General features: G+C 44.6%; 3 protein-coding genes across 4 annotated transcripts; all 3 read right to left on the bottom strand.

The window, feature by feature from the left end:
- Window positions 1-15: 15 nt before the first annotated feature.
- Window positions 16-6,452, bottom strand: cdr2l (cerebellar degeneration-related protein 2-like). The gene is made up of 5 exons (XM_072369548.1): window positions 6,079-6,452; window positions 3,254-3,366; window positions 2,374-2,522; window positions 1,656-1,820; window positions 16-1,540 (listed from the first exon to the last, which is right to left on the bottom strand). Exons 1-5 carry the CDS (start codon window positions 6,155-6,157, stop codon window positions 607-609), a joined length of 1,440 nt encoding a protein of 479 aa, XP_072225649.1. The 5' UTR covers window positions 6,158-6,452; the 3' UTR covers window positions 16-606.
- A 1,869-nt stretch (window positions 6,453-8,321) lies between these two features.
- Window positions 8,322-19,957, bottom strand: recql5 (RecQ helicase-like 5). Its single transcript, XM_072369547.1, has 19 exons — window positions 19,782-19,957; window positions 19,508-19,629; window positions 18,827-19,348; window positions 17,455-17,551; window positions 17,259-17,370; window positions 17,015-17,177; window positions 16,849-16,931; window positions 13,305-13,534; window positions 13,081-13,166; window positions 12,237-12,273; window positions 12,095-12,153; window positions 11,700-11,770; window positions 11,488-11,581; window positions 11,234-11,407; window positions 10,448-11,100; window positions 10,315-10,360; window positions 10,013-10,237; window positions 9,856-9,928; window positions 8,322-9,750 (listed from the first exon to the last, which is right to left on the bottom strand). The coding sequence occupies exons 1-19, from the start codon at window positions 19,873-19,875 to the stop codon at window positions 9,632-9,634; spliced, it is 3,060 nt and encodes a 1,019-aa protein (XP_072225648.1). The 5' UTR covers window positions 19,876-19,957; the 3' UTR covers window positions 8,322-9,631.
- A 1,058-nt stretch (window positions 19,958-21,015) lies between these two features.
- On the bottom strand, window positions 21,016-26,359 carry LOC140273325 (uncharacterized). Of its 2 annotated transcripts, none has more exons than XM_072368850.1 (10): window positions 26,139-26,359; window positions 24,752-24,843; window positions 24,273-24,371; window positions 23,041-23,142; window positions 22,807-22,941; window positions 22,559-22,696; window positions 22,417-22,468; window positions 22,309-22,335; window positions 21,989-22,015; window positions 21,016-21,901 (listed from the first exon to the last, which is right to left on the bottom strand). In XM_072368850.1, the coding sequence occupies exons 2-10, from the start codon at window positions 24,818-24,820 to the stop codon at window positions 21,342-21,344; spliced, it is 1,209 nt and encodes a 402-aa protein (XP_072224951.1). In that variant the 5' UTR covers window positions 24,821-24,843; window positions 26,139-26,359; the 3' UTR covers window positions 21,016-21,341. The 2 variants fall into 2 exon arrangements, with proteins under 2 accessions (XP_072224951.1, XP_072224950.1); XM_072368849.1 differs by lacking the exon at window positions 26,139-26,359 and adding an exon at window positions 25,796-25,889.
- Between the last annotated feature and the right edge of the window lie 276 nt (window positions 26,360-26,635).

The following is a 26,635-nucleotide window of genomic DNA, read 5'->3' as shown; positions in this document are numbered from 1 at the left end:
TATTCTCACACATTAGCTGATGATCGTCCAGCACCTGCAGCTTGTTTCGCATGCTGTAAGGATATAAAATGCACTTAGACACTGCGCCGTTTACAGATTTAGGTTTTCTTAACATCACTATTGCTTCTGATCCAAAAGCTTGTCCTTTATTTAATTTTTTTGCCCGCTTTTAAAGACACATTTTACATTTAGCGTTATTGGATACATGCTACAAACGCTTTCAAAAGCCAACCAAAGTTTCTGTTTTTGATAGCATTTTTGGCTTCATCAGTGCTTACAGGAAACACAACGTGGAGGGCAATAGTTAAATCACACCATCGGTTAACCCCAGTTACGACTACATCACAACACCATCTTCTGGTCTGATTCTGCGTCGGTATCCGACGCCCAAAAGGCGTTTCATCCACACAGTGAAATACAACATTTGGCAGTTTCTTATCAACAAGAAGCTTTTTTTTCCCCCAAAGAGCAAAAGGAAACAAAACAAAACAAACATCCACCCTTAAAGTCAAGAGTGGTGAAAGGTCAGGCCAAGTGAGGTAACCCGGGGTCAGTCTGCAGCGGTTTTCAGTGCATTTAGTATCATCTTCTATAATGAGCTCGAGTTCATTTGTTACTCTTTCTGCTCTTGGTGGAGTTCATGTCACTCTTGGTCTTCTGCAGTCTGGAGAAGATCTCTTTGAACAGCGCCTTGTACTCCGGCGTGTTCTGACTCAGCCTTTTGTCCACCTGCTCCACCTGCCTGCTGATCCCCTCCAGAGCCTCTGGAGTGGAGGGAGTTTGGGGAGGCGTGGGAGGGGCGGCGGCGGCGGGGGCGATGGCCACGGATGTCGAAGGCTCCGCCAAGATCATGCTGTACTCTTTCATGGAAGGGTCTCTGGAGACGGGCCGCGAGGTCTGTACGCCGGCGTGGCACATGCTCTCCTCGTGACGCCGACACTTCCCCAGCAGCTCCTCGTACTTCTCCAGCAGCGCGTGGTACTGCTCGTCCACCTCCCGCAGAATGGACATGCCCCGTTTGCGCGTGCCGTTGCTGTGGAGGGCGTAACTGCCCTGCCGTCTTCCTGAGGCGGCCGAGATGGCATTCAGGGCCGTGTCGCTGCAGCTTTTCCGCACTGGGCCCCCTTGCTGCCCCGACTCTCCAGCAGCTCCTTCACCTGCCTCCTCCAGCCTCGCGCCCTCCTCTGGCGAGTCTGTCTCCGGGCCGTTACTGAGCAGTGCGTCGAGGCCGTCTTCCATGTCCCCCATCAGACACACGCGGGACTTCCTGAGCTGCTGCATCTCCTGCAGCTCAGCTTCGAGCTCCTGAACCCGCAGCTGGCAGCCCTCTGCGCCCAAGAGGCGCTGTTCCAGACGCTCAAACTCCTGCAGCACGGCGGCACACTCCTGCTCTGCACTCTCCCGCTTAGACCGCTCCGAGGCCATGGCTGAGTGCAGGGACGAAACGATGTCTCTCAGCCGCTCGTTTTCCTCATCCAAAGGCCGTCTCTCTACCAGGTCTACGCTTCCCGGATTGGCCAGCAGGAAACCATCCTCATACCTAAACAACGCGTCGCATCGCCGGATTAGTCGTAAATACGCAGCGACAGCCATTAATGTAGCCAGAGATGTGGAGGATACCGTGTGACACTTATTGCACCGTGTGGTGTAAATACCTGGGAGCAGTGCAGAGCTCCTTGAGGCAGGGGAACGAATGGATGGTCTTGCGACGTTCCTTCTTCTCCCGATGAACCCTCAGCTCCTCCAGAGTTCGCAGCTCCTCAACCCGAGCCGTGAGACTGTCCACCTGACTCTGCAAGGCCTCCATGGTGCCGGTCAGCCTGCACACGCACACACAAACACACCAACGTTCGCTCAGTGCTCACTTTACAAGGCCACTTGATTCTCTTTTTTCTTCCTAGTACCATTTTACGTTTCTGTTACAAAGCAGAAAATGTGCAATATGAAGCGGTACGTCTGGTAAGAGCAGATCCAGCAACCCAAGCGTTTTAAACCTTGAGCTCAGTGACATGATTTATAAATAACTAATCCCTGATTATGACATTTCTAGGCAGGGAAAACATGTAGCGGGAGGCTGCTGAGGTGGAAGGAGTAGCAAGCTAACACAAACTGCTCCCTGACATTTGTAGAAGCAGCCTCCAGCTAGTTTACGGTTACAAGACGTCAAAACTCCTTTAAAGATTTATGTGACAAAGACGAGGGGATCACGGTTTTTACATAGGCTCCTTGTTTTCCACCCTACAAAAGGTTATACAACCGGATTGCGAGATGGTTTGTTACACAAAGTCATTAACAAAGCTGCTTGTGGAGACCTGGAGAGACCCAGGCTACCGTGGAACATTTCAGAAAGGTCTATAAGCAGCTGTGGATCACCTGTCTATCTTCTGCTGCGAGGCCTTGCTCTCCAGCACCAGTTTCTCGTTGGTGATTTCCAGCTCCCTGGCAGTCACATCCAGCTGTTCGTACACCTTTGCGTGCTGCTCGTTCATCTCCCGCAACATTTCCAGTTGCTTGGACAGGTACTACAAAAGAAAACAGGTTTTTTTTGTTGTTTTTTTAACTGGTGACTAAATGCATCCCAGCAGAGTTGATGCAAACATGACAAAATGATGCATTATACAGTTTCATTTTATCAACTGAGCACACAAAACTTTATCCTGTCTTATAGAAGTTACTCAAAAAACAACTGTTTTAAATAGGACTGAATGATTAAGAAGAAAAAAAAAAAAAGAGAGATCCAACCAAAATAGAATACACTAAATCCAAATCTTTCCAACCCAAACTGTATATATTATTACCAAAAAAAGGCAGGAATTTGGCTGCGAAAGAGAGTACCGTAATAGAGATATTCTGTGCCGAGTTAGAATTTAAAGGAACAAATCTGATTGCTATCAATACGTTCAGCAACTGTGGCGCAAATTATCTTTCAGGTTTATCTGATAAGAAGCAAAAAGTTCAACCCGAGCCAGGGTAAAATGAGAGATTAGCGAGGCCTAAAGACTATCAGAAAGATATTTAAATTTAGCTCCAAGGGCCAAATTTTAATACATATAATACGAAGATGTGTTCGGAGTCGAGTTTTTGGTATCAACTGGGGAACTTAAGGCTCATTTCTGACTAATATCCTTTAAAGTTTGCATAGTTCTGGTGCTCTCTGCCATTTCTTCTCTTTCATCCAAATGTCCTGCACATCACAATAATTAGCCTGATGCATAAACATCGGAAGATGTTCAGATCTCTGGTACAAACGTACCTCTATCTCCTGCACTTGCTCCTCATTGTTGATGTACATCTGTTGAAGAGAGTCTTCCAGCTCCTTGTTGCGCTCGAGGAGAGTCTTGCCGAGCTCCGCTGCCAAGTGCAGGTCTGATATCAGCCGAGAGAGCGGGACAGACACAAACAGCAGACCGTGGTTGAGTACAGAGCACAAGTGCTAGAGAAGTCCTACTCAGGGCAGTGCTTTTGACTGCAAAAAGAAAAAAAAAATAATAAATCTGCCTCATCGGAGAATATTAGAATTGTATCGTAAAGTAAAAGCTCATTTTTTTTCCCCCACGATTTAAAAGGAGCTGTTACACAGTGTGAAAGGGACGTAAATGTAGGTGGAATAATAGTAGAAATACAACATAAATGTGTTGGAAACAGACTGTTTTTGTGAAAGATAACAAGTTGGAACAATGATTGAAAAAAAAAAAGACTGGCAATAAGCAGACAAACACAATGGAGCATCACCAATCTGATAAATTGTTTTTGTATTTGCTTTGGAAATTGTTAACTAAGGTATTTATCAGGACAGTATCTGTGAATTGTGGGTGCACATGTGTGCACATGCACATGCACAGGCTAATGACACATGCAGGTTTTGGAGAAACATATGCTTCCACCCACATGGTGCCTTTTTCCAGGGAGGGCTTTGCTTATTTCAGCAAGACAACGCCGAGCCACATTCATTAGGCTGTCGGGTCCTAACCTGGCCTTTCTAACGATGAGCAGTGCAGATGTTAACTCCAGTGCATCGCTGTGCATTTTGCTTGAGCTTCGATTATACTGATGCAAACAGAATGTAAACACTGGCAGCTTGTGCAATGATAAGACCGCAGAGACTGTCACAGTTGCTGATATTTGGCAAGCTTGAAGCATACATTATCAATCTCTGGTGAAGCTGGACCAAATAGGAGGGAGAGGAGGAGGGGGAGGAGGAGAATTCTGCTAGCTGTGCACACTTGAAGCCCTTAACAACACAGCAGAGAAGCTGAAAGGCAGTAAGAAACAGTGAGCCATTGACACCCATTGCTGGACATGAATGGAGGGTTTTATGACCACAGTGCGGTGGCCAATGCATCAGCATCATATATGGCAGAAAATTCAAAGGGTTAGATTACATTGTTGGTTTCTAGAAATCCACCATGCCTGAAGGCCTCATCTGACAAGCTTCATTGGTTTATTCTTCCCACAGCTCTGCTGCTTCATTTGTCTTCGATGCTGCTGAGGGAGGAAGGGACAGGCTGCATTTTCCTGTTTCAAACCAGGGCTGATAACAGCATCACCCCAAACCACTGAGTGATAATAGGCCGAGTGTGTGTGTGTGTGTGTGTGTGTGTGTGTGAGGAGAGAGCACAGCAAGCCTTCACCCCCAGGTCCAACTCAGCCACCGCTCCATCTCTGCTGCTGTGGCTTAACACGTGCCGAGTTATGTAATTTCTGAATTGTGTGCACGGAGGAGGAAGGCAAGAAGCTGTGCAGAGGGAAAAAAAAAAAAAACCATCACACATCTCTTGCTTGCACGTTTCTGCTCCCTTAACGTCTGTCACACGCAATGCTCTGCGACGTGTGAATTCCACCCCTGGAGGTGGAACACAAACACGACATCACCTCGCCATCTGCCCAGAGGCACCTCAAATGCTGGCACACCCTAATGAACCCATTTGGGTCACCAAACAGCTGAGCTGGCGGCACAGAGGTTGCATAACAGCAACCCTTCTTGGGTAAAAAATAAAGCCCTGCTCGGGGTTTATGTAGGGTGGTGTGCGTTTGGAGCAGACTGCAGTTATGCTTCCAATCTGACCCCAAAGCCTGAAATCTCTGATCCTGACTAAGGAGGTTTTGTCTGGGTCTCCCTAATCAGCTCAGCCCAGGGGAGGGAGGAGGGGAGAGTTAATGAATTCAGTGTTGATGCTGAGTAATGTCGAGATAAAATACAGACACAAATAGGCCTACACACACACAGACACACACACAAATCCACCTGTCCCTCCCTGTGACAATGTGCAACGCTATGAAGAGGCGCAAAGCAGCTTTAGTTCTCTGGGTCAGCAGGTAATCAGTAGATGGGGTGATGCTGAGGCCGCCGCTGCACAGGAAGAAGGCTCTCACCAGAGCACTCATCTCTGCTCTGAGATGCATCCTCTCGCATCCATTTAAGTCATTACCGTGAGGGCCGAGCTCACCATGAGTGCCACAAGCAAGCACAAAGAAATATCTTTCATATGCATTTCCTGTCTGGACACAGCAGATGGGGCCTTATCCACAGTCTGAGCTCTTGTGAATTGCCAAAATTCTGGGATGTTTTCTGCAGTGTTCTTCCCAGAGTAGACGGAGTGACTGTTTTGTCTTTTGAATATTGTGCAAACCACCAAAAAGACGAGTGTTTTTGTAACCTTCACCCAGTAGAACGTTCAACAGAGGATATACAGTGTGCTTTAGAGATAGGGCAAGCAAATCTAGCACGAGAGGCGAGGAGAGCAAGGACGTAGGAAGGAGCTGAAACAGAGGCCGCATTCACTGAGTCAGACAGCAGGACTATTCTGGGAAATCCACCGACAAGATCAGCATAATTGGCAGAGGAAGAGAGCAGAGATGAGGGGCAGGCAGCTCTAAACCCAGATGCAGGGGTTATCATCACAGCGTGCATAAATGTGTTTTCCAAGGGGCGCGTCCATTCCCTGCTCACTGTCCACCCATCTCCTCATGCATTACTCTCTTTTCTTTTCTTTTTTTTTGTTTGTTGACAAGATAGTAATGTGTGACCGTTTCATACGAAGCTGAGACATGGAAATGATGACATAAATTATGCCTCACCTTGTTCTAGGTCCCGCTGATCGTACCATGGCTCATCCTCCTCCGTGACAAACTCCTCCATCCTTCCCGCACGAAGCATCGATGCCGGTGAACTTCTTCACCGGGGGATGTGGTCTGCTCTGCCACACACAAGCGTCTCGCCCGGAAGTGACAACAAACAATAGCGGCGATGCCTCCCCAAGCGTGCAACCCCTTCAAGGCAAATAATTTAAAGAGGAAAGCCAGAGGCAAGTGCACCTGCTTTCTGAAGCATCTGCAGGTTTTAGGCACGCCACATCAGTCGCGCAGACATTAAACGAAACGAAAAGAGCACCAGCTGGTGAAGGGGGGACCCCGTTTGTTTTTAGTGAGTGTCAGGCGCGCAGCGGAGCCGAGCCGAGCCGAGCCGACGCGGACTGACAGCGCGCTGACAGCCCACTGGTCAAATACTGATGCGGCGTTCAGGTGCTGTGGGAAATGCAGTAAAAAAAATAAATCTTTGTTTGAAAAAAATAATAATTAAATTAAAAAAGGGACTGGTCCTCCTATAGAATGTATTTAGAGAGGCGTCGTAAAAAACAAACCAAACCTAATATTTTTTAATGGTCATATTTAAATATGGCTTAATCGAATGAAATTTACCAGAGGCATTTCAGAAAGTGAGGAATGTTACGAGAGCATATTTCACTGTGACTTGACGTTAAATAATAAAAAAAAATTAGCTTTTAGCTAGTTAATTTGTTGCACAATTAGTTTATTCAGTGTTACGTTTTCAAAATCAGATCGCGGTTGCTTTAAGCAGCCACTGGCTTGCTTTATATAGCTAACTTGTGTTTTTGGAATACAGTAAATAGAGAATAAAAGACTGCGACATTTGTCACATTACTTTAATGCTAAATTGACTAATTCAGCTTTAAGACTTAGATTATTACCTTAGCTGTAGCTACATTTGCCACATCTGTGAGATGTGGTGTGTTTGTGGAAAGAAAACACATCTTTCATCATTTCAGGCAACACTTTTTGTTTTCTGCAGTATACAAAGTCTTGAGCAACCCCTAATTTATTATTTTACTTCCAAGCAGCGAGACTGTCTTGTTATCGTTCAGAGTGGTCTTGAGTAATAATTCTCCAGGCGGGTGTTCAAGGTTTTTCAATGAACATTGGCTATTTATGATTCGTTTGTACCTGATCCAGTTTTAGGGGAATGTGTTCTTCGTTTAAGCCACTGTACACTAGATTTTGGATCATTCAAGCATAACAAAAAGACACCAAAGAGATGAACACGTGTTATGTCCACATGTAACAACCAAGCAAAGAGTTAATTTTATCCTAAGGCCTTATGTTGTGTTGCAAAGACGTCTCATTTCTCCCTATTAATGAGATGCGTTTGAGGGAAATCGACAAAAGATAACACGGTTTGACAGGTTTAGGATAAGACAGGAAATGAATAGGAAGACAGTGTAGAAATAAGACCAAATGACAGAAGAAATGGACTGAAAATCAGTGGCATCTGGTCTTATGGAGTGCTGAATCCTCATAGCTCAGACAAACATTATTGAAGCAATGTGGGATTATCTTTACAGATTTAGAATTGTACAAACTCTTGTTACTTTATACGCTGTAATCCCATTTATATTTGCATCTGTCAGTAATTGACTGCACCTATTCCTATTTTTCTGACTATATATAAAGAAATTAAGGGTGCCTAAAGACTCTTGCACTACTAAGAAGCTTTCTGTTTGCCTAACTCAATGATAAGAAAACAGGCTTTAAAAAGGTGGAGTGTGATATTCCATTGATTTTTACTGGAAACAAATATCCTTGGAATAAAACTTCTACTCATGAACTCTAAAAGTTATTTAGTTACACAAAGACCCTTCTTGATGATGCTAGTTTTCTGAAATATGTTATTTCATTAAATATGTTCTCATGTCCAGGACGATGTCCGATGAACAACATGTATAATAAACACGGACACATACATTCTGGATGTTTGCGCATCACTGATTAGAAAGAAGGTAAAATCTTAAAGCTAACCCTCAGTAGCTGACAAATGAGATAGATGACTTAACAGTCAACATTTCTGTTGTTATTTCCAATCATTATTAAAGTTCTGTATTATAATCAAAGAATGGGACACCTTGATGCTGGAAGTTACAGAGAGTTCCTGAAAGCCTCTCTGTCCACAGCTCCTGGAAGTTTAATTGAAGACATCAAAAGATACCATCTAATCTAAGGCAATAAGGGAAGTCTCACTCCATGGGTCCCGCTTTTCTATTCGGCGCAGACTTTATTGTAAACACTGAGGAACCTTTTGTGTCTCCTTCAGTTCATGAAGTACATCTTTGGGTTTCCTCCTGTCTGTGAAGACAGAAACAGACCTTTCACAGCCCCGACAGGCACTAAACTTACAAGAAGAATGAAAGAAAAAAAAAATAATCGACACACCGATTATTTCATTGCAAGGAGACAAATAAATTCAATCTAGATCAATTTTAAATAAAATTCATAACAGGCCGTTTGAGCTACACTGCATTTATGTTCCCACGAAGATAACATGTCCCACACAGAACTGTCGAGCTCATGATAAGCATTAAATTAAACTATTTTTTCCCTGTAACCTTCAAATTATGTGTACACAGCGATGAGTGGTGAGCAAACCGTACAAATATAAAAGACATGCACAAGAGCTCCGAGGATCGAACCTCAAACGTTCTGAAGTACAAAAGTATTTGCATTTAGCTTCAGGATCTTTGCAAACCTAACAAAAAAAATGTTTCCCACCAACCTCCCCATTAGCGCTATCGTCAGTTAAAAATATCAGTGTTATCTTTTGAGGTTAATGAAAAGAAATATCGCAGATCTTCACACACAGTCCCATCTGCCAGTACTTTGTGCCTTAAACTTTTACCAAGACCATACAGAAAAGATTTTAACCCCTAAACATCAGGCATCGGTATGTTAGTACGCTGACATACAATAAAAAAAAAAACTTTACAGCAGACATTTTGACTCGTCACGGCACACAGAGAGAAACTATTTCCAGAAACAGTTCCACTGAGCAACAACAGTGAAAAACAGTCAGTTACTCCTGAGTTTCCTGTGATAAGCCAAAATGTCGGCTGCGAAAAATGACCTGTGTACAGCTCCAGGCACGGCTGTGTCCAAATCCATCGTCATCACAGTCTTAGTCGTATTGTTCCAACAGCCTTTAGTCTCCATGCATTGCGGCTGTGTACGAAAATGAACTTGCAGAGATCTGAAGCGTGGATGACAGCTGTTAAAGGTGCAGACTGACATCAAATCATCCCTGAGTCCAAACAGAAGAGTAAAGGTCATGCAAGTGAGCACACTGCTACCTTTGCTCAGGAAGCTCTGCAACAGTCGCCATCTTATTGCTTAATTATTCAGATAAGTTTCTACAGCTGCAACCAGCCACAAAAGAAAAAAAAGCAGAACACTCCGGCTGTGAACCTGCAGACACTTGTGAAAAAGCACTTGAACAAAACAAGCTTACAGGCACTGATTAGGCAGAAGGCTTCGCCTCTGAAAGGGAGCACATTTCTCATCACTCCTAGTTCTCTGTGGTGGTAAAGCTGTGCGGCCTTTTAAGATGCTTCCAGTCTGCCTCGCTCTCGCAGCGCTGGACTCTGCTGAAGAACTTCTTGATGAGAACCTTGGCTTCAGATTTAACTGTGGACACGGAGAAAAGAGTTCGAGAAGAGTTAGCTACGTGGAACCAAAGCATAGACTGGAGCATTTTTCTACCATCACTGCAATCATCATCATTATTATTACCTTGCTCTTTTCCCAGACTTCGACCTTCTGCAAGAAGGTGAGACAAGAAGCGGGCAAAAGACTTAAACAGCTCCTAGAAAAGTTTTCATTCATCAGTTAGAGAAATCGCTCAAATGTGTCATTTCTTTTCATTGTGATGCTTCTCAATGCTACACACCTTAGTGGCAAACTTTCCCTGAGTGTAAAAGGGGTCCAGATACCGGACAACGACATCAGCAGCTTCCTTCAGTGTGACCGGTCTGGGAAGATCGCCGAGCGGCTGCAGAGTTTTCTCCTGCACGTTGGGATTGAACGTCACTCTTCTGCTGCCCCTATCTGCAGGCCGGCTGCACTTCGCCGGAGGAGGAGACTCCCCCCCGTCTGCCTCCCCGTCCTCTCTGATCTGGAAACATGTACAGCTTCAGCCAATGAGCAGGGACTGTAGTCTAAAAAAAAATCCAGCAGGCAACACAGACCCACCTCCTGATTTACAGGAAGGTTAGCTTCCTCTTCAGGTTTGTTTTGCCTGTTTGAAAGGTAGCAAAGCAGTTAGAGGTGACCAAAGACTGTCACAGCAAACTTTGAGTATAAGTGAAGACTAAGGGCATATTACTCTGTGATGACCGTCATATCCGGTGAAGAAGCGGTTTGAACCAGTGTCAAACTCTCCACTTCATCTGCTTCCCCCTCTTCGTTATCAGGTATAACTATTATCTCGGTTTCATTTTCTATAAGAATCACATCGTTTGTCTCCGATGCCACGGGGCTGCCTTCTGCTGCCTCCACGGCAGCAGGAGAGTGTCGCTCCGGGCTGACGTTTTCCTCAGAAAACCCTGTGGGAATAGGAGATGTCGTACCATCCACTTCGTCAAACATCTCTGCCTCCTCCCAACTCTTCTCCATGGTTGGTTTCTTTGTAAAGAACTGGGAAATGTTGTGGGAACTCTGTGCCGCCTCGGCCAGCCTCTGCTGCTTCTTGCTCGCGGCTCTGCTTCCTTTCGTCGGGCTGCTCGGGGGGGCGCTGACTGCATTTGCTCTGGCTCTGATGGAGGATGACACTGCAGAGGATTTTTCTGCGGTTGTCTCTTTTGTTCTTTTCTGGACCGGCTTGACATCCGACACTCCTGGGCAGTCGCCGAAGAACCCGCCACTCTCCATCCCTTTGTTGGACTCTGTGTCCGACATGGAGGGCTTCAGCAGATCCTTGGCACTCATGAAGGAGTTGCAGAATCCCCTGTAGCCTGCCCCGACTCTCTTTCGCTTCAGCTGGAGCGAAAAACAAAAAAGGGAAACCATGACTTTCCTGCAGGTATCACAATCTGCACAAAACGCTTGGATCTTCATTAGTCTCACAACTTTGAGCATCTGTACTTGATAGGGTGGAATAAAGAACACTTACTGAGTAGATCTCAGACGCAGAAGTGAACACGTGCAGCTCCTCCGGAAATGAGAAAGAAGAAGAGGATGCATCCTCCCTGAGTTTTGTCTCAGCTTCTGTGGAACCACTGCAGCTGCTCTTGCCTTCTTTCTCTTCTCCCACTGAGGCAGGCGCCGCTTTGGTCACCTCTGATACCTTCACATTACGAGATGAGTTAGCCAGTTTCATCGTGCACTCCCCATAATGCTGAGACACACAGAAAAGTCTGCAGCTACCTTCTTTAGGATAGCAGCTTTGTACAAATTAGAGGATTTGCTGTTTTTGAAGACCTCGTGTTCAATTTCCACAGCCGACGACAGACTGCCCCAGCTGAGAGATGAAGAGGAGAGGAGAGCGGGAGTACAATCACTGAAAGGAAAACGGGCTTTATGTTTCAGAGTAATTTCATCATGTATAAGCAGAGTGGCTGAAGAGTTTGTCTGCATACTCGAATGCACCTTCCGCCCCCTGCTGGCCTTGTAGAGCCTCCTGCAGGCGCTGCAGGCAGTGCTCTCTGGTCTGAAATGGAACACAAAGTTATTTCATATTCTAATAGCAAAATAAGGTCAAACACTCAGGTGATCACGTAAGGAAGGAACAATGTCTAAACTAAGAAAATGTGTTAAAAAAAAGACTATTTAAGTGGTTTACAGGAATGCACACATGACTTTCGATGTACAAAATGTCGTCTCCTGTAAAACGCAGCGGACCTCAGAGGTGCCTCAGATACTGTATGCACTCCGCTTTTTAATTCAGCAGCGTTCACACCTCGTGACGCGGGAGTCACAGCATTCCTTTAGACTTGTTAATGAGTGCAGCGGTCATGAGGAATTTGTCTTGTACCTTCACAGTGAGCTTGGGGATCCTCTGGCTGCTGGCCTCTCTGAGTGGGCAGTCAGCATCTGCACAGCAGGACACACTGGTTACACCACGAATCAGCCACTACACCCATTCATGATCATCTTATTCCCCATACTGACATTACCTGGTGGAACAAACTCCTCCCTTAGACTGTCAGAGCCCTAAAGAAAACGAGCACTGACACAGGTTAGCATTCTGATACTCAACTAAACCCAAAATAACTCTCAGTCACACATTATGCATCATCAGATACTGTGAGATTTTTCTCTGCAGTATTACCGGACTGAAGACTCCTGATAATGTGTTCAAGGTGCATTATAACATTCAGAAGAGTCAAATGAGCATTAAAATGTTTCTTTAAAGGTTGATCAGACCTTATGAGGACTTGACAGAGAAACGTTTGTAATCTGCACATTGAAAGAAAACAGCTGAGATCAGCTTGAATTAACTTTCTTTTTAACAGTGATTCCCATTGGTGGCAAGTTTTCACTGTCGTATTAAGATGACTGAATGAACTGCTTCAGACATCTCTGTCTCTCAATGCGTCTATCCATGTGTGTATTAAAGCTCTTTCAACCTGCTAAAAGTGAGAACTTTACATAAAGTGACATAAAGTGGCTAAATGGCAGGAAACAGAGGTGACTGTTGTCCTTAAAGCCCACCACTTTACAGCATTTATTTGTCGAATGCTCTTTTTTTTCACTGTTTTACAATCATAAACATCCTGCATTTTTGTGTTATGCTGTAAACTGTTTTTTTTTTTCAAATATTGTGCCAGAGTCTACAACATGTGGAAGTGATTTAACAAGAGAAGCAGATACAGGGGCCCCTTCAGCCGCTGCTGCCAACAGCTGGCAGAGAAGAGAAAAAAAACCACAAACACTCTGTGGAGTTGCTTTTCCTCACAGATTATTACATTGTTACATAAATATCTGTTGAAAGTTTGGGTGATAGTGATCATTATTCACCTTCCGCATGTTCATCTGCTTCTTGAAGAGGTCAGAAAAGTCTTTCTTTCTCTTTGTGTCCTCATCTTCTCCGCTGCCTGACCCCCCTTCATCATACCTGCATGTTGTGACATCGGTGTTAAACAACAGGGTCGTTGTTGCTTTATATTAGACTGAATCCACACTGCAGAAATGTTAGATCCAAGCTGGACACGTCACATCCACATTTCAGACAATTTCACAACCGTTGTCCTGCCTTTCAAACCCGTAACCCTTCTTTCCTCCTTCGTAAAGGTCCGGCAGGAACCCGAATGGCCCTTTGGCTTCTTTCTGAGCTGCTTCGGTCCTGGTGCTGAGTGCGGCCGCTCTCTCCAGCTGGGCTCTCACAGCTTTGGGGTTACAGCAGTAGTCGCAGGCACCCGCACAGTTTGGCGTCTTGTCCCCAAAAAACTTGGAGATGGTGGCATGGCGACAGCTGATGGGAGGATAAGACACAGCCTTTTTTCTTCTTTTTTTTAAATAACTACATAACAGAACAACAGGCAGACATGACAGTTCCTGCAATTTAGAAAAACAAGTAAAGAATGTTGAGGTGATTTTTAGCAGTTTTGCTTTTTGAGGCTCACAGCAGACATGACTGCTTCATACACAAACCTCCCAATGCCTCATTGATCCATCAGCTGTTGTGTAACATCCCAAACAAACAAGATCAATGTTTCTGTTATGAAATAAGCCCTCAATCTTTGCCTCATGACATAAGAAATAAATTACAGCAACTAACTGCTAACAGGCTGTTGGCTTCAGTTCTGACTTTAGATTAGCTAATGTACCAACATGTGGAATAAATTAAATCCTGATTTGGAAAGACTCTTTTAAAAACAACTCATTTACTTACAAGGTCAAGATTTTTTGGATACACAACTACAATTCCCTGCTAACACGAGGCTCGCCTCTTTTTCTCCACTGTTTTCTTCTAACATCCCTGCTTCAGATGTGACCTGCCTGTCACTTCTATAATGAGGCCGCTCTCATATCAGAACCAGCGTTACGTAACGCTCACACGACCACACACCAGAGCCTGTTTGGGAGACAGTCGATCATCAGTCGAGGCACTTCAGCAACATACTGACTATCTTGCTGGAAATGGAAACACTGCCACCTTCTCGTGTGTGAAACAGACGTCTCAGTGAAGGAGGAGGGGAGAGACAGAGAGGCACACAAAGACTCTGAGAGGCAACAGTCGCTCCCAGGCAGGGAGTGTGCCACAATAGCTTTGGAGGCAGGCAAAGAAAGGTAACACACACTCAAACTACACAGCAGAAAACTGCTGTCTGTCACTGACAAAAACCACCAAAGAAGACAACAGCAAACCTGAGGACTTCAATAAGAAAAGAGAGGAGGAGATGAGGAGGCTCATAGGGAAGGAAGATTAAGAGCAGCTTGAGAAGGACTGAAGGATTCGTTTGAATGCATCTTCACACTTTTCCTTAAATCCAAGTGTGGCCGTCATCAGTTTGTATGGAATTATCCTTCCAGCCCTAATCTCAGCCTGACTGCGAGTCTCAGGCAGCGTCTGAGCTCCCCTCCTCTGGATGAGGCTCTGCAACAACCAACAAACAAACTGCCAAAGAAGAAGCTCGGTCTGGGAACAAATCACATCTCCTCCTCATCTGTTGGTTTTTTGTCATTTCTGACACTTAGTCTGAGCTCGGCTGAGCGGGAAAAGCAGCACAAACTCTCCCAGGTGAGCGATTTCAGTGTGTCTGTGGAAGTGCAGCATGAGAGGGTTTCTAGCTACTGTGGCCGGAGCAGAATGTGAAGAATGTACGTAACATTATGGACACGTTACATTACACACCAGGAAGTGACATGAAGCTGCTTTAAAATAAGGACAGAGTAAGTTACACAAGTGCATGAAGGTTAGAAACTGTTTGTCATTCATTTCAGCAAAGCACAGTGTGTTCAGTGAAACTGGGCAAGATGTTTGGCAACAAGTGGCCTCACATCGCCTCCTTATACGACTGCTGGGTGCTCGTTGTTATTCAGACTTGCTCGTCCACATTTTCCAGGCTTTGCTCTCAGCTTACTCAGCTGGTTGCTCGCTCAAACTAAACACATTTAAACTGCACATGACATCAGTGCTGTCTGTATTACTCTATAATGTTTTCTATTACAACAAAACATCTCCCAGAACTATGAAAGCCACAGGCTGTCACAACCATTTCAGCACTTCAGTGTGGGCACAACAGCACAGTCAACAATAAATCCCATATAACTTTACACTCCATCAGCACCCATTAAACACACCACTCTGTTCATACTGAACCCAAAGGGACAGATGGAAATGTGTCCTACAGAAACTCTGACATGGCTTAGTTATGTTGAGCCCATCAAATCCCCTCCGTATCGTTTCACTGGCGAACAGATTTCCTCTTAAAGAAAACAACATGCTTCACACATGTTCGCTCACAGGCAGTAAACTCCTCCCTCTCCTTCTTCTCACTGTAATCCTCCCACAGGTTGAAAAACAAACAAACTGCACCTTAAAGCGGAGAGCTTCCTTCAGCTCTGAGAACACCAACAACCCCATCTTATCCACTCAGTGTTAGAGAACAAGTAGTAAGAGTTTTATCCTGATGACAGTCGACGCAGGCATAGAAACGGGACACTGTTTAAGCTAAATTCAAGCTTTTTGAGCTTTTCCTGCCTCATCAGGATGGATGCCAGAGAAGAGACGCTGGGCCTCCTGAACAAGATATGGCTCAAGCTGCAAGCTCTGCCCAAAGCCCACCCTGCAGAGCTGGGAGCCTTCTTCATCATCTTAACCTTCATCCGTGAGTCTCTTTGCAGCAACACATTTCTTGTAGAATTTAAAAAGTCTGCTGATGGTGACAGTGCTCATGTGCTCTCCCTCAGTCATGGTCCTGCTCATGATGGCGCTGACCTGTGTGAGCTGCTGCTGCTGCTGCTGTCGCAAGACCAAAATGAAGGGACCAAACGTTTGAGAGAATGTGCTCCACACAGGTGGAATCCATCAGACCGCCTTTGAACACTGAACTTTATGGCATCTAAAGACAATAAGATGGTTTAAAGCAAGCTGTTTCTGTAGTTTTTTTTTTTTTTAAAGAAAGAACAATAAGTTTGCCAGAATAAACTCATTCTCAGGATTCCTGCTCATACAACCTAAAAACATCATGCAGGGTGTGGAGGTAAAAGGCCCAGCCCGTAAAGAACAAAGTGTCTGACAAACACAGAGGAGGATGTGCTGACAGGCTGCCAAACACACGAGCCCAAGATGCCAGACTTTCAGAAGAATCAACGTTCCTGGGAGCATCCCTGCGCTCTACAGCAGCACCTCTGGTCTGAGGAGAAGGCAGCGCCCGCCCCGACTGTCTTATGTACGAATATTAAGGATCAGACATGACGGCAGGGACTTAAATAAACAGTGAGCTGCACAGTGCGATGTGAAGGGAAATGCTACATTTGGTTATAAATGTCTTTTAAAACCCGACTATTGTCACTGTGATGGAATTAGAAATGACACCTATGCATACAGGAAGTGATATTATACAAAGTTAGCTTGTAAAACAGGATCCTCTTCACGTGTTTCTTGATCAGAAAATATAAATGGAGAGCGAGTCTGCCCTCTGCTGTGCAGACACTGAAAGGACTGCAATGTTCCACAGACCAGGATGTGATGAAGTTATAGTGAAAATGTTCTATAAAGATGAGCTTTGACTGTATATTGAAAAGAGCTTCTACGGCTTCTCAACTGAATGCTTCACTTACCCCTCCTTCTCACAAAACACCACCATTGCTTCAAAGTCCTTGATGGCAGCTTTGTCCGTCTCCTTTGCAGAGCCGCGTTTTTCCTGCAGACAGGTTGAAGAAATGTTTGCAAACTTTTCAAACACCGGCGCTCCTTCCGCCCGGAGTGCTCTGCTGTCAGCCTGACCTGTCGGCGCTTGACCTCCTGGCGGATGAGGAAGTTCATTTGCTCTTTGTCCTTTGAGGAGTAGTATGTGCGACACGAGGAGGCCAGACCATCTCTACCTGCTCGCCCAGACTCTTGGTAGTAACTGGCCAGAGACTTAGCAAGGTTCCAGTGTGCAACGAATCTGCGAAAAACATCAGCATGCACAATCAAAAGCTGAAACGATGTTCTGGTACTTATGAGAACCTCAGATCTGCTGCCTTACCTGACATTAGCCTTATCGACTCCCATGCCAAAGCTGATGGTAGCAACAATAACCAGCACCTTCCCCTGCATCCACTCATTCTGCACCTCTGTGCGGTCTCCTGCCTTCAAACCTGCAGTCACAGAAGTCTAAAACTTAAGCCCAAAAGCACTGGAATTTTTAAATCACCAACAAGCACACACTTAAACAATCTCACCTGCATGATAAGCCTTGGCCAGGACTCCAAGCTTGGTCAGCTGGTAAGCCACTGTTTCACAGCCTTCTCTGGTTCGACAGTAAACAATCCCACAGCCCTGTTCACAAACACCACAAAGATACACTGTCATCCATCTGCATCAGCAGCCATGAAAACAGAAACAACACTTGTTGTTCAAGCCACACGCTCTGGAAGAAATCCTTTATAATCATCAGCAGACTGTGACTTCACAGCTAAGCAGACTGATGATCCAGAGCGAATGTTATAATTCAGCTGTAATACCCTGCCTTGAGCGCATACTTTATAATTCCGACAACTGAATTTAAGGGGGTTTTGAGGCTCGAAATCTGCTTACGCTAACGGGTGACACCTGTCAAAACTACACAGTCAACCCTCCCTTAGATTTGACAGGAGGATTTACATGAAATCCCCTGGAATAAAACCATTCCCATTTCACAGCAAGAAGATTGTCTGAGAGAGCTGACGATGGATCCCGAAATTAAACGATTTGGATAAGCAAACGTGATATTATATGAAAACATTTTTATCATGGATGCTGGACAGCAACACGATGTAATTGAGAAATTCAGGTATTAAGGTATCCAAGGCCAGTGGCATGCAGAGTATGCAAATGAATAATAGCAGTTTGGAGTTATGTGGACTGATGAGGTCAACATGAAACCTTTTTTTTGGCTGTAGCAGGGAAATTATGTTTCGAGGAGAAAGTTTTCCAGAATTTGATGGCAATAACGCTCCTTCAACCGTCGTTTTACGGGTCGAGCGGATTCATTCAAACATCAAACAATTCTGAAGGTAAACATCCCCATCTCTGTTAACAAAAAAAAGCAAAGGCAAAAAGAAGATGACTTCTACAAGAAGATTATGATGTATTAACAAAATCCAGGATGCACTACTCCAAGAGGTACGAGGGTAAGGTTTTGACAAGGAACTCAAAGGTGAAGTGCATGCAAAACAGCCCAACAAACATGGAACTGCAATATTCCCTTTTTCAGGAAGAACGGGTGAAAATCCCTTTTAAAAAAAGAACCAAAACACTTTTGGACGCAGCAAAAAGCTTTTCCAAGCTCAGATTTTTCTGCAGAGGTGTCAAAACTCTTGCATCAAGTTATTTTCCTTTTGTTGTTGTTTAGAATCATTAAAGGACTGACATGAGAAAGTAATTAAATTTTTATGATGTAAAAGGAAAGCAGGATCCTTGACTTTGCCTCTTTGGGAATCAGTTCATCTTCTAGTCACTATTCCGGGTAACTAGATGGTTTAAGCCAAACTTTAACTTTTGTATATTAGTGTAAAAAAAAAAAACAAGCATCTCTAAAGAATTCAAACACCGAAAGAGCTCCAGTTTACTAACCTGTCCTTTAGAGCCGCTGCCCATTGACAGCGCCTTCTTAATAAATGCATGGAGGTGGACATACGGCTCTGGCAGCAGCTCCCTGAAGATCACATCATAGTGCAAATTACTGCGGAAAACAGGTGTAAGAAAAGACAGCGGCGAGTGCAGCCTCAAGGACTGAGCAATGTCTGCTTGTACGTTTTTGGGTGCCGTTGCAGTCAAAGCCAAACAGGGAACACCCGGCAAGCGAGCCCGCAGCTCACCCAGCTTGAGATAGTCGGGCCTGAAGTCATGGCCCCACTGGGAAACGCAGTGGGCTTCGTCCACAGCCAGGTAGGACAGCAGACCGCGGGAGCACAAGTCTGTCAGGCAGGGCTGGAACGACGGCGAGGCCACCATCTCTGGAGTGATGTAGAGAAGCTTCAGCTTCGGGCTGCTGCTCCCCAGGTCGGCCAGGATGAGACGGCGCTCGCCCGCTGGGATCTTGGAGTTGATGGAGCAGGCAGGGATGTTGAGCTCCTTCAGGCGAACCACTTGGTCCTGTGCAGAAACACAGGAAGGACTGAGCAGAACTCCCTGCACTCACACAAAGTCTAAATAACACATCATCAAGGCAGAACTTTATTCCTCCATTTTTTTTTTTTTTATTTAATCTTGTTTCGGTGTTGTGTTTTCCTCTTCTGTAGTTTGCAGACTGACCTGAATGAGAGCGATTAAGGGGGATATAACCAGAGTAATGCCCTCAGCCAGCACTGCAGGAAGCTGGTAGCAGAGGGACTTCCCTGCTCCGGTGGGCATACATACGAACACATCCCTGTCACCTACAGGAAGACCAAAGTAACCATTGTGTAACACCTACAGCCATCTCTGACATAACTGCCTGTGAGAGTCAGTTCAGCCGAATGGTCCACCGTTGTCAGTTGCCAACGTCTGATCAACAAACAGCGTATAAACAGAATACTTATTGACTCACCTCTTATGACCGTCTTAACAACATCTTCCTGCAGTTTCGATCTAAAACCGTTGAACCCAAAGTGGGTTTTCAAAGCCTCTTTTAAACTTGTCATCGTTTGTCTATCTCTGAGGAACTCATGAAAATCTCTTTGGTGTCGTCGCTCACCGATGACGTCACTGGAAGAGAGACGACATCGAATCGAAAATGAAACTTTTTTTGTAATCGATCGTTGGTCACAGATACTATAGCTTTTATACATGCAGCATTCGTATTTATTTGTTAAAACATTTTTTAACAACAATCTGAGTAGCCCCAACCCTGAACCATCGCAAACTATTCTTCCACATTGTAAAAAAAAGGCAGTGAAGTCTGGCAGCTTTAGCATTGAGCCGCTTAGCAGCTGTGTTCGAGCTCTGATTGGTCCAGCCTGGTACACACCTTACAACGGATCACACTTGCTGGATAAACAAGTTGCAGTACACCCCATGGCAAAAATCATTGCAATCACCAAGCTCGGAGGATGCTCAATATATTTTTTTTTATTCTCTAAAAAAAATGAAGATGTACATGTTCTATTTTACAGCTGAACATCCTGGCTTTGCAAAACATACTTCAAATAATGTAAATGAAATTGTGACTTATTGCAGTGGTTTTTTTCTAGATCAAATAAGGGCGGGGCAGGGGCGTACAATGGACTCGGTCATGAGGAAATTATATGGAATTATTTTTATTTCAAAAACAAATACTTGGACAAGTCTGAACGCGCAAGTGAGTCTCCAGGTGAAAGTGAGTGTCTCCAGAGCTTAAATAGGCTGACTGGCGGGAAACATGGCTTCAACAAGAGAGCTTTCTGTTGAAATATGGGAAAGGATTGTAAAACTCCTGTATCAAGGTCATTCAAGAGGGAGTTTTGCAAAATATGTTGATTGTTCCCATTCAACTGTGTCTGAAATTCTTAGCAAGTGCAAACAAAATGGGGAGATCGATTCCAAGGCATCGGGACAGAGAACTTTAATATGCCTTGAAAATAGAATATGTACAACAAAATAGATGAAAAAGAGTACATGAGAAGTGAGATAATTTTGGACTATGGGTGGTCAGGTGTAAATTCTTGTATATCAGCTCTCAAATTAAAGATGCATGCATTTATTTTCTGTTTATAGCCACAAATTATTCCTGCTTTGGACTTTATAAATCACTTACTAACATTATTCCTGTTTTAACGTCTGATGCACTAATAAACACACAAAAATTAAGACTGGATTTGGTTTATTTGTTATTCACAGAAGTGCATTCTTGTTGCAGGATTAATATTGGACAATACATAAAATCAGAACAATGGGTTTCCTCTCCTATATGAAAATACATGTGAGCAAAGAGAAGCATTACAACTCTACAGGAGAGCGTGGTAGCAGCAATCACATTAAAGGAGAAACAGCACACAGAGTGGTCATGTTGTGGAGCTATTAGATAGCGAAATGATAGTATTTTACACCAGGATATCTCTCAGTAATTCTGGTTTATTATATGTATCATGAGATCATCTGGTTCCTAAAGGAAACTCTGCCTGAGGGAAACTTAACCCCACAGGCAGGATGTGGAGCAAAGACAGTGGGTCTTGGCTGCTGGAGACCTGATCACCAGATCCTTGATGATCTCCACCGTACCAAACAAGGGGAACAGCTTCTCGGTGAAGGTCTCGTTGTAGGTGTAAATGTGCAAGTGTTTGTCCACGTCATAGAAGGACAGCTGGCCGTTGTCGTAGTCAAGGTAGATGCCCACCTTACGGGGGATGAGGTCCGGCGGCAGGTCGGTGAAGGGCACCGTCAGCGCCTTCAGCTCAGTGCCTCTTTCCAGACGCAAGGTCAGATACCCTGTATCTGTGTTCAGGGACTTGAAGCCCTTTCTCAGGGCCGACTCCTTGGCCACGCCCAGCCGCCAGTCACGCTCTCCCACCTCTGCCTCCCAGTAGTGGCGGCCGGAGGCCAAGCCCTCCACTCCGACAGCACACCACCAGCCGTCAAAACGTTGGTGGTAGTTGGGAACATCTTTCCTCTCAAACCCACAGCGCATCTTCTTCTCGTCAGCAGAGATGAGCAGGTCGGGGTTGGCCGTGTCCAGATCCAAGGTCACCTCCACTGCAGGGAAAGTAACAGGATTTACATTACTACACAGTTTATATAAAGATCCAACTGAGTTACATTTTTAAAGATATGTAATTGTACCCGATGCATCTGCAATCCAGTCCCAAACTGCAAAAAGACCAAAAGAAATGTTTGTCAGACAGTTTCCATGAAACATCCTAATGCTGTTGTTTAACAAATCACAGAACTGTGCAGTCAGTCTGGAGATAATGGTCAGTGTTAAGATATCAGATACTTAATACTGTGAAGAGACAAATGTTGTGCACATAGCCTTACTTTGGTTACTTCACACCAGTAATGTTCTAATGTTTGAGTATTTATTAAAATAACAGCTGGTGCAGGGTGATGGCTTTAAAGCAACTACTTTTGGTCAGTATGTGGTTTTACAGTGTCACACTCACCTGGCTGAGGAACGTAGGATATAGCTCCTGGAAGGACATGATGAAGCTCATTAGGAAGAGAACATTTTCAAACATACAAATAAACCGATTCAGTGTTGGTTAACAAACCGATCTTTTGAGTCCTCTGCTTCCACAGAAGCCACTGCTGCGGGATGGTGTCCTGCATGAGCAAACCCACCAGGATTTAATAATGAACTCCATGCACACGAGATTTTGAGCACGCATTGTGAATTATAACACAGACTCCTACCTTATCGGGGCGCTGTAACATCAGTGTCCACATAACCAGCTCCATAGCTGCCAGCAAATTGGGCACACGGCCCCACCGCCAGGCGGACTGCAGGTCCTCCAGGGCCTTCCCCACTGGTTCTCCAGGCCACACACTTTGCTGCAAGACAATTAAATGTGTGTATTAAGCATGCTATTTTTTATTTTTTTTTTGTATACAAAATGAAACAGCCGATCAGGAAATGTAAATCGCATATTCAGAATTTTCACCTCAGGCTGAGCTCTCAGATCCCTGATCCAGCTGAAGATCACATTCTTGGCCTGCAGCAGGTCCTGTTCATTAATCAGATCAGGCTGCTTGCCCTCATCCATCTCTGGCCAGCCATCAGTCTGCATAGGCCTCTTCTGCACACGGAAACATACATACCTCGGTGAATATATGTTGAGAATGTGTATTCGTGTCTCCTATGTCTTTCTTGTGGGTTATATTTTTAGGATAAGCACCTTGCTCTCCAGCATGGATGCCCATTGCAGGATGAAGACCTTGCAGAGAGAAGTTGGCCAGGTGTCATCCTGGTTCCAGATGTGCTCCAAGACGGCTGACCTCTGCAGGCACAAAACACAGAGTTAAACATTAAATAGCCACACTATTCACTGAGATAACAGGTGAGTAAGTCGGAGCTTAATGTTTTGTTTACAAGGCTAACATTAAATTATCACAAAAAACAAAAAGCTTAGAAAAAAATCTCTTTTTTTCTATTTTCAACAGAAAATTTTTCATGAAGAACTACTCTTTGTTCTTAAGAGTTGATCAAATGTTATTTAACTGGTAGAGGCCAGAAGAGGGTGAATCATGACAGTCAAACCTCAGTGGAGAAAAATTCATCCAAAAGGTGAGATATTGCTTTCATAAATAAAATGTTACTATTGAGGTCTACAAAAATGATGTTGACATGCGTTTGAGTAGAAAAAGCAGAAAACAACAACATGCTTTTCTCACAGTACATTCACGCAGCACCTCAATGTCATACTCCTCCTTCATTTTAGCTCCTGCCTCTTTAAGGCGCCCCTCCCAGTGAGCGCCATGAGACTTAAAGGATCAGCTGATTTATCCAAAAAGGTGGAGTGTGAGGCAGCCAAGGTCATTTGGGGGGTAAAACATCTCTTCTTAAGTTTGTGCAGATGCAAGGGGTCGGGGAAAAGACCTTTCAAAAGGCCTAAAGCTCATAACTTCCTTAGCTGATGAGATGTTTTAACAACATAATGAAAGAAAAGGGGGAAAAATCCCAAAGATATAGAATGACCTTTTTAGCACGACGGAAAGAGAAGAGCACAGAGGAAACTTTTTAACATTTAATGATAAAATGATGTTGTCTTGCAGGGGTTTTGGTAGAACCTCTGTGTGCAATCATAAGGATTTCTGGGCATCATCATTCACTCGTCCACCTTGTTTCCATTGTACTCAGCTGCATTTAGCTTTGATCAAAACACTACTTTTTCCACCTCTTTTTAAAGTGTAAAAACTCGTTTTAGCAATATGTGAATATTTTCTGTCTCTTTCAGTCTTTCCATCCTGCCCCCCCCCCTCAATATACAAAAAAAAGTGTTAAAAACAGCTGGATGGAAACCTTACTTGCAACTGTTTTTAATCCCTTCCACAGATTAAGAGTTAACTAATACGTCATTCCAAACATCAGCACTACCCAGCAAGCAGAAGGAGCACATAGAGGCTGTACCTGGCACACTCGGCCGAGGTCTCTTGCCAGTTCCACGACAAACAGCTGATCCTCATCCAAAGGCTCCCTCTTCTCCCTCTTCGCTCTCTTGTTTGATTCCTGCGAGTGACACACAAATAACAAGACCTTTGGGAGAACGTATCTTAAATTGGAAAGTACTTTCAGAAAAAAAAAGAAAAGACAGTTCAAGGACATTGCTGCTGGCTCACAAGTGCTTTGGAAAGTAATAAGGTCAATCTTAAGAGGAGGCGGTCACTTGGCCTGATCAAAATGCGCATCGTTGCTCTCGTCCTGTCAGCAGAACAGAGACAACCCACCCAGCCAGACCCAAAGCATACACTAGCGCTTCTTTTTTTTTTTCTCTCCAATCGGTCCAAAACAGGAGGAGTGCAGTCGTGCACAAAAAGGTTGTCATGTCAACTGTCAGAGGTTTACACATCAAACAATGTTTTACAAGATGGGGAAAAAAAAGAAGCTACCTTGATCTTGGCCGCTAAGTTTTTGGCCGGCTCCACCATGAAGTGAAAACACTGCATCATCTGCATCATCTCGGCTGCTGTATGCCCGTATCCTGCAATGACAGAAACAACTTCATGCTGCTTTACCAAAATGTCAGTGGCTCTAACACCTCAACATGTGGGATTACATGGAGATAACATTCATTGACACATTCATGATCAGTCGGACACAGTCAAACGTCTCAGGAATTTTTATTAACCCAAATGAGTGGTCTCTCTATGATCACACCACTGGCCTTCAGTCCTTCAAGGGCACATGTCAGCAGCAACTGTCCTTTAAACAGTAAGGCTGCTAATGTTTACCCCCAGAACACCCGCATGCAGTGGAGATCATTAAACGTGTGACAGAAACTTCACATTGCCGTGAATAACAAGACAACCAGGCGTGATCATAATACCTTAAAAGAGAATCACATGTAGCTTTGGGAAGCACAGGCAAAAGAAATAAACACAGTCAAAGCATATCTCCTCCACAAAGAGTTTCAGGAGGTCACAGATTAGAAGCATAGACCAGAAGTGATAATTAACTGGAGCAGGATCAGGCAATAAAGCCAGTCAGTGTGAAACGTGACAGGCCCTGCTTGCCCCCACCTAATCGCCCCCATCTGCTCGTCTGACTGTGTCCTCGCTGAGTCCCTCTCTTTCTGCTCTCCTCACTCTTTTGTCTTTTTGTGTCGCCCTCTCTTTCTCCCACTCATCTCCTGCAGAACAATACAAGAGCTTGCCCCCCCACACCACCACCACCCCGTCTGTTGGCACTGAGGCAGTCTAAGTGACCAGTCTGAGCTGGTTCTCCTGTCCAGACTGAGGATGATGTGGTGTCTGTGCTCGCATGCCAATTCATCCAATCTCACGTGCTTCTCTACAGTTTTGTATAAGCAGCCAAAAAAAAAAAAAAAAAAACCCGCTGCAGGTAAAGTCCAGTCCCAAAATAGCTCCACCAAACTGCAGCAATCGAGGTATCCGGATATAACAACTATGCATCAAAGTTCAAAGAATACGTACCAAATCAAACGGCAAGACACTGGTATCAAACCAAGCTGTATGCACCACAAGGAAAGATTTATTCGTGTTGTGGGATAACCATGACTACGCAGTTTTTCCAGCGTGAGAGTGACCCAGTTGGAGAGCAGCTGATGACTGCGCATGAGGTAAACACGGATCAGCTGAGTGACTTTGCGGCAAAACTGCATTATATCTGCAACGACACTCGAAATGGACTTTGCAAGCCAATTTTTCTACCTTTGCACAGAGACGTGCTTTACACACTGCCCCTCGTACTGTAACATCATTTTTTCCATGCAGGCCGTCATGCATAAAAAGCTGTTTATCGTGAAGCGCCTCCTACCTTCAATATGAGGTTTCTTCCAGATTTTTTGGTTCTCTTCTTGTTGTCTCCTTGTCGGGGTCGCTACAATCAGAGCGCTTGGCTCGTGTGCTGCAGAGTCTCTGACCTTGTTTACATACCAGACTGACGCTCGGCTGCTCGGGGGCCTTCGGTTTTCTTCGCCAGTGACGCAAATGACTCTCCAATGAGCGAAGCTCTCAGCATAGGTTGATAATAATGCTGCTGCTGCTGACACAGCAACAGAGGAAAATGTCTTTATTTGGGTGCTCGGTGACCTCTGGTTGTGGTAAAAGTTGGTGTTTTATTCTTTTCACGTCACAATCAATTTTGCGTTAGTCTAATAATTATAATAATTATGTTATTTCTGGACCGGTTCACGAGGCACCGAGGCCACGATACATAGATGAAGTTTACTTCCAATTCACAGCTTTCGATTTGCAACTATAAAGGATCTGCATAAAGGGACATTTCACATTTTTGGCATTAAGATCAGCCTA

This window comes from Leuresthes tenuis, unplaced genomic scaffold (assembly GCF_036924035.1).
Source record: "Leuresthes tenuis unplaced genomic scaffold, fLeuTen1.0.hap1 SCAF_17, whole genome shotgun sequence".
Classification (NCBI taxonomy): Eukaryota; Metazoa; Chordata; class Actinopteri; order Atheriniformes; family Atherinopsidae; genus Leuresthes; species Leuresthes tenuis.
This window is presented reverse-complemented; position numbering and strand designations above follow the sequence as displayed.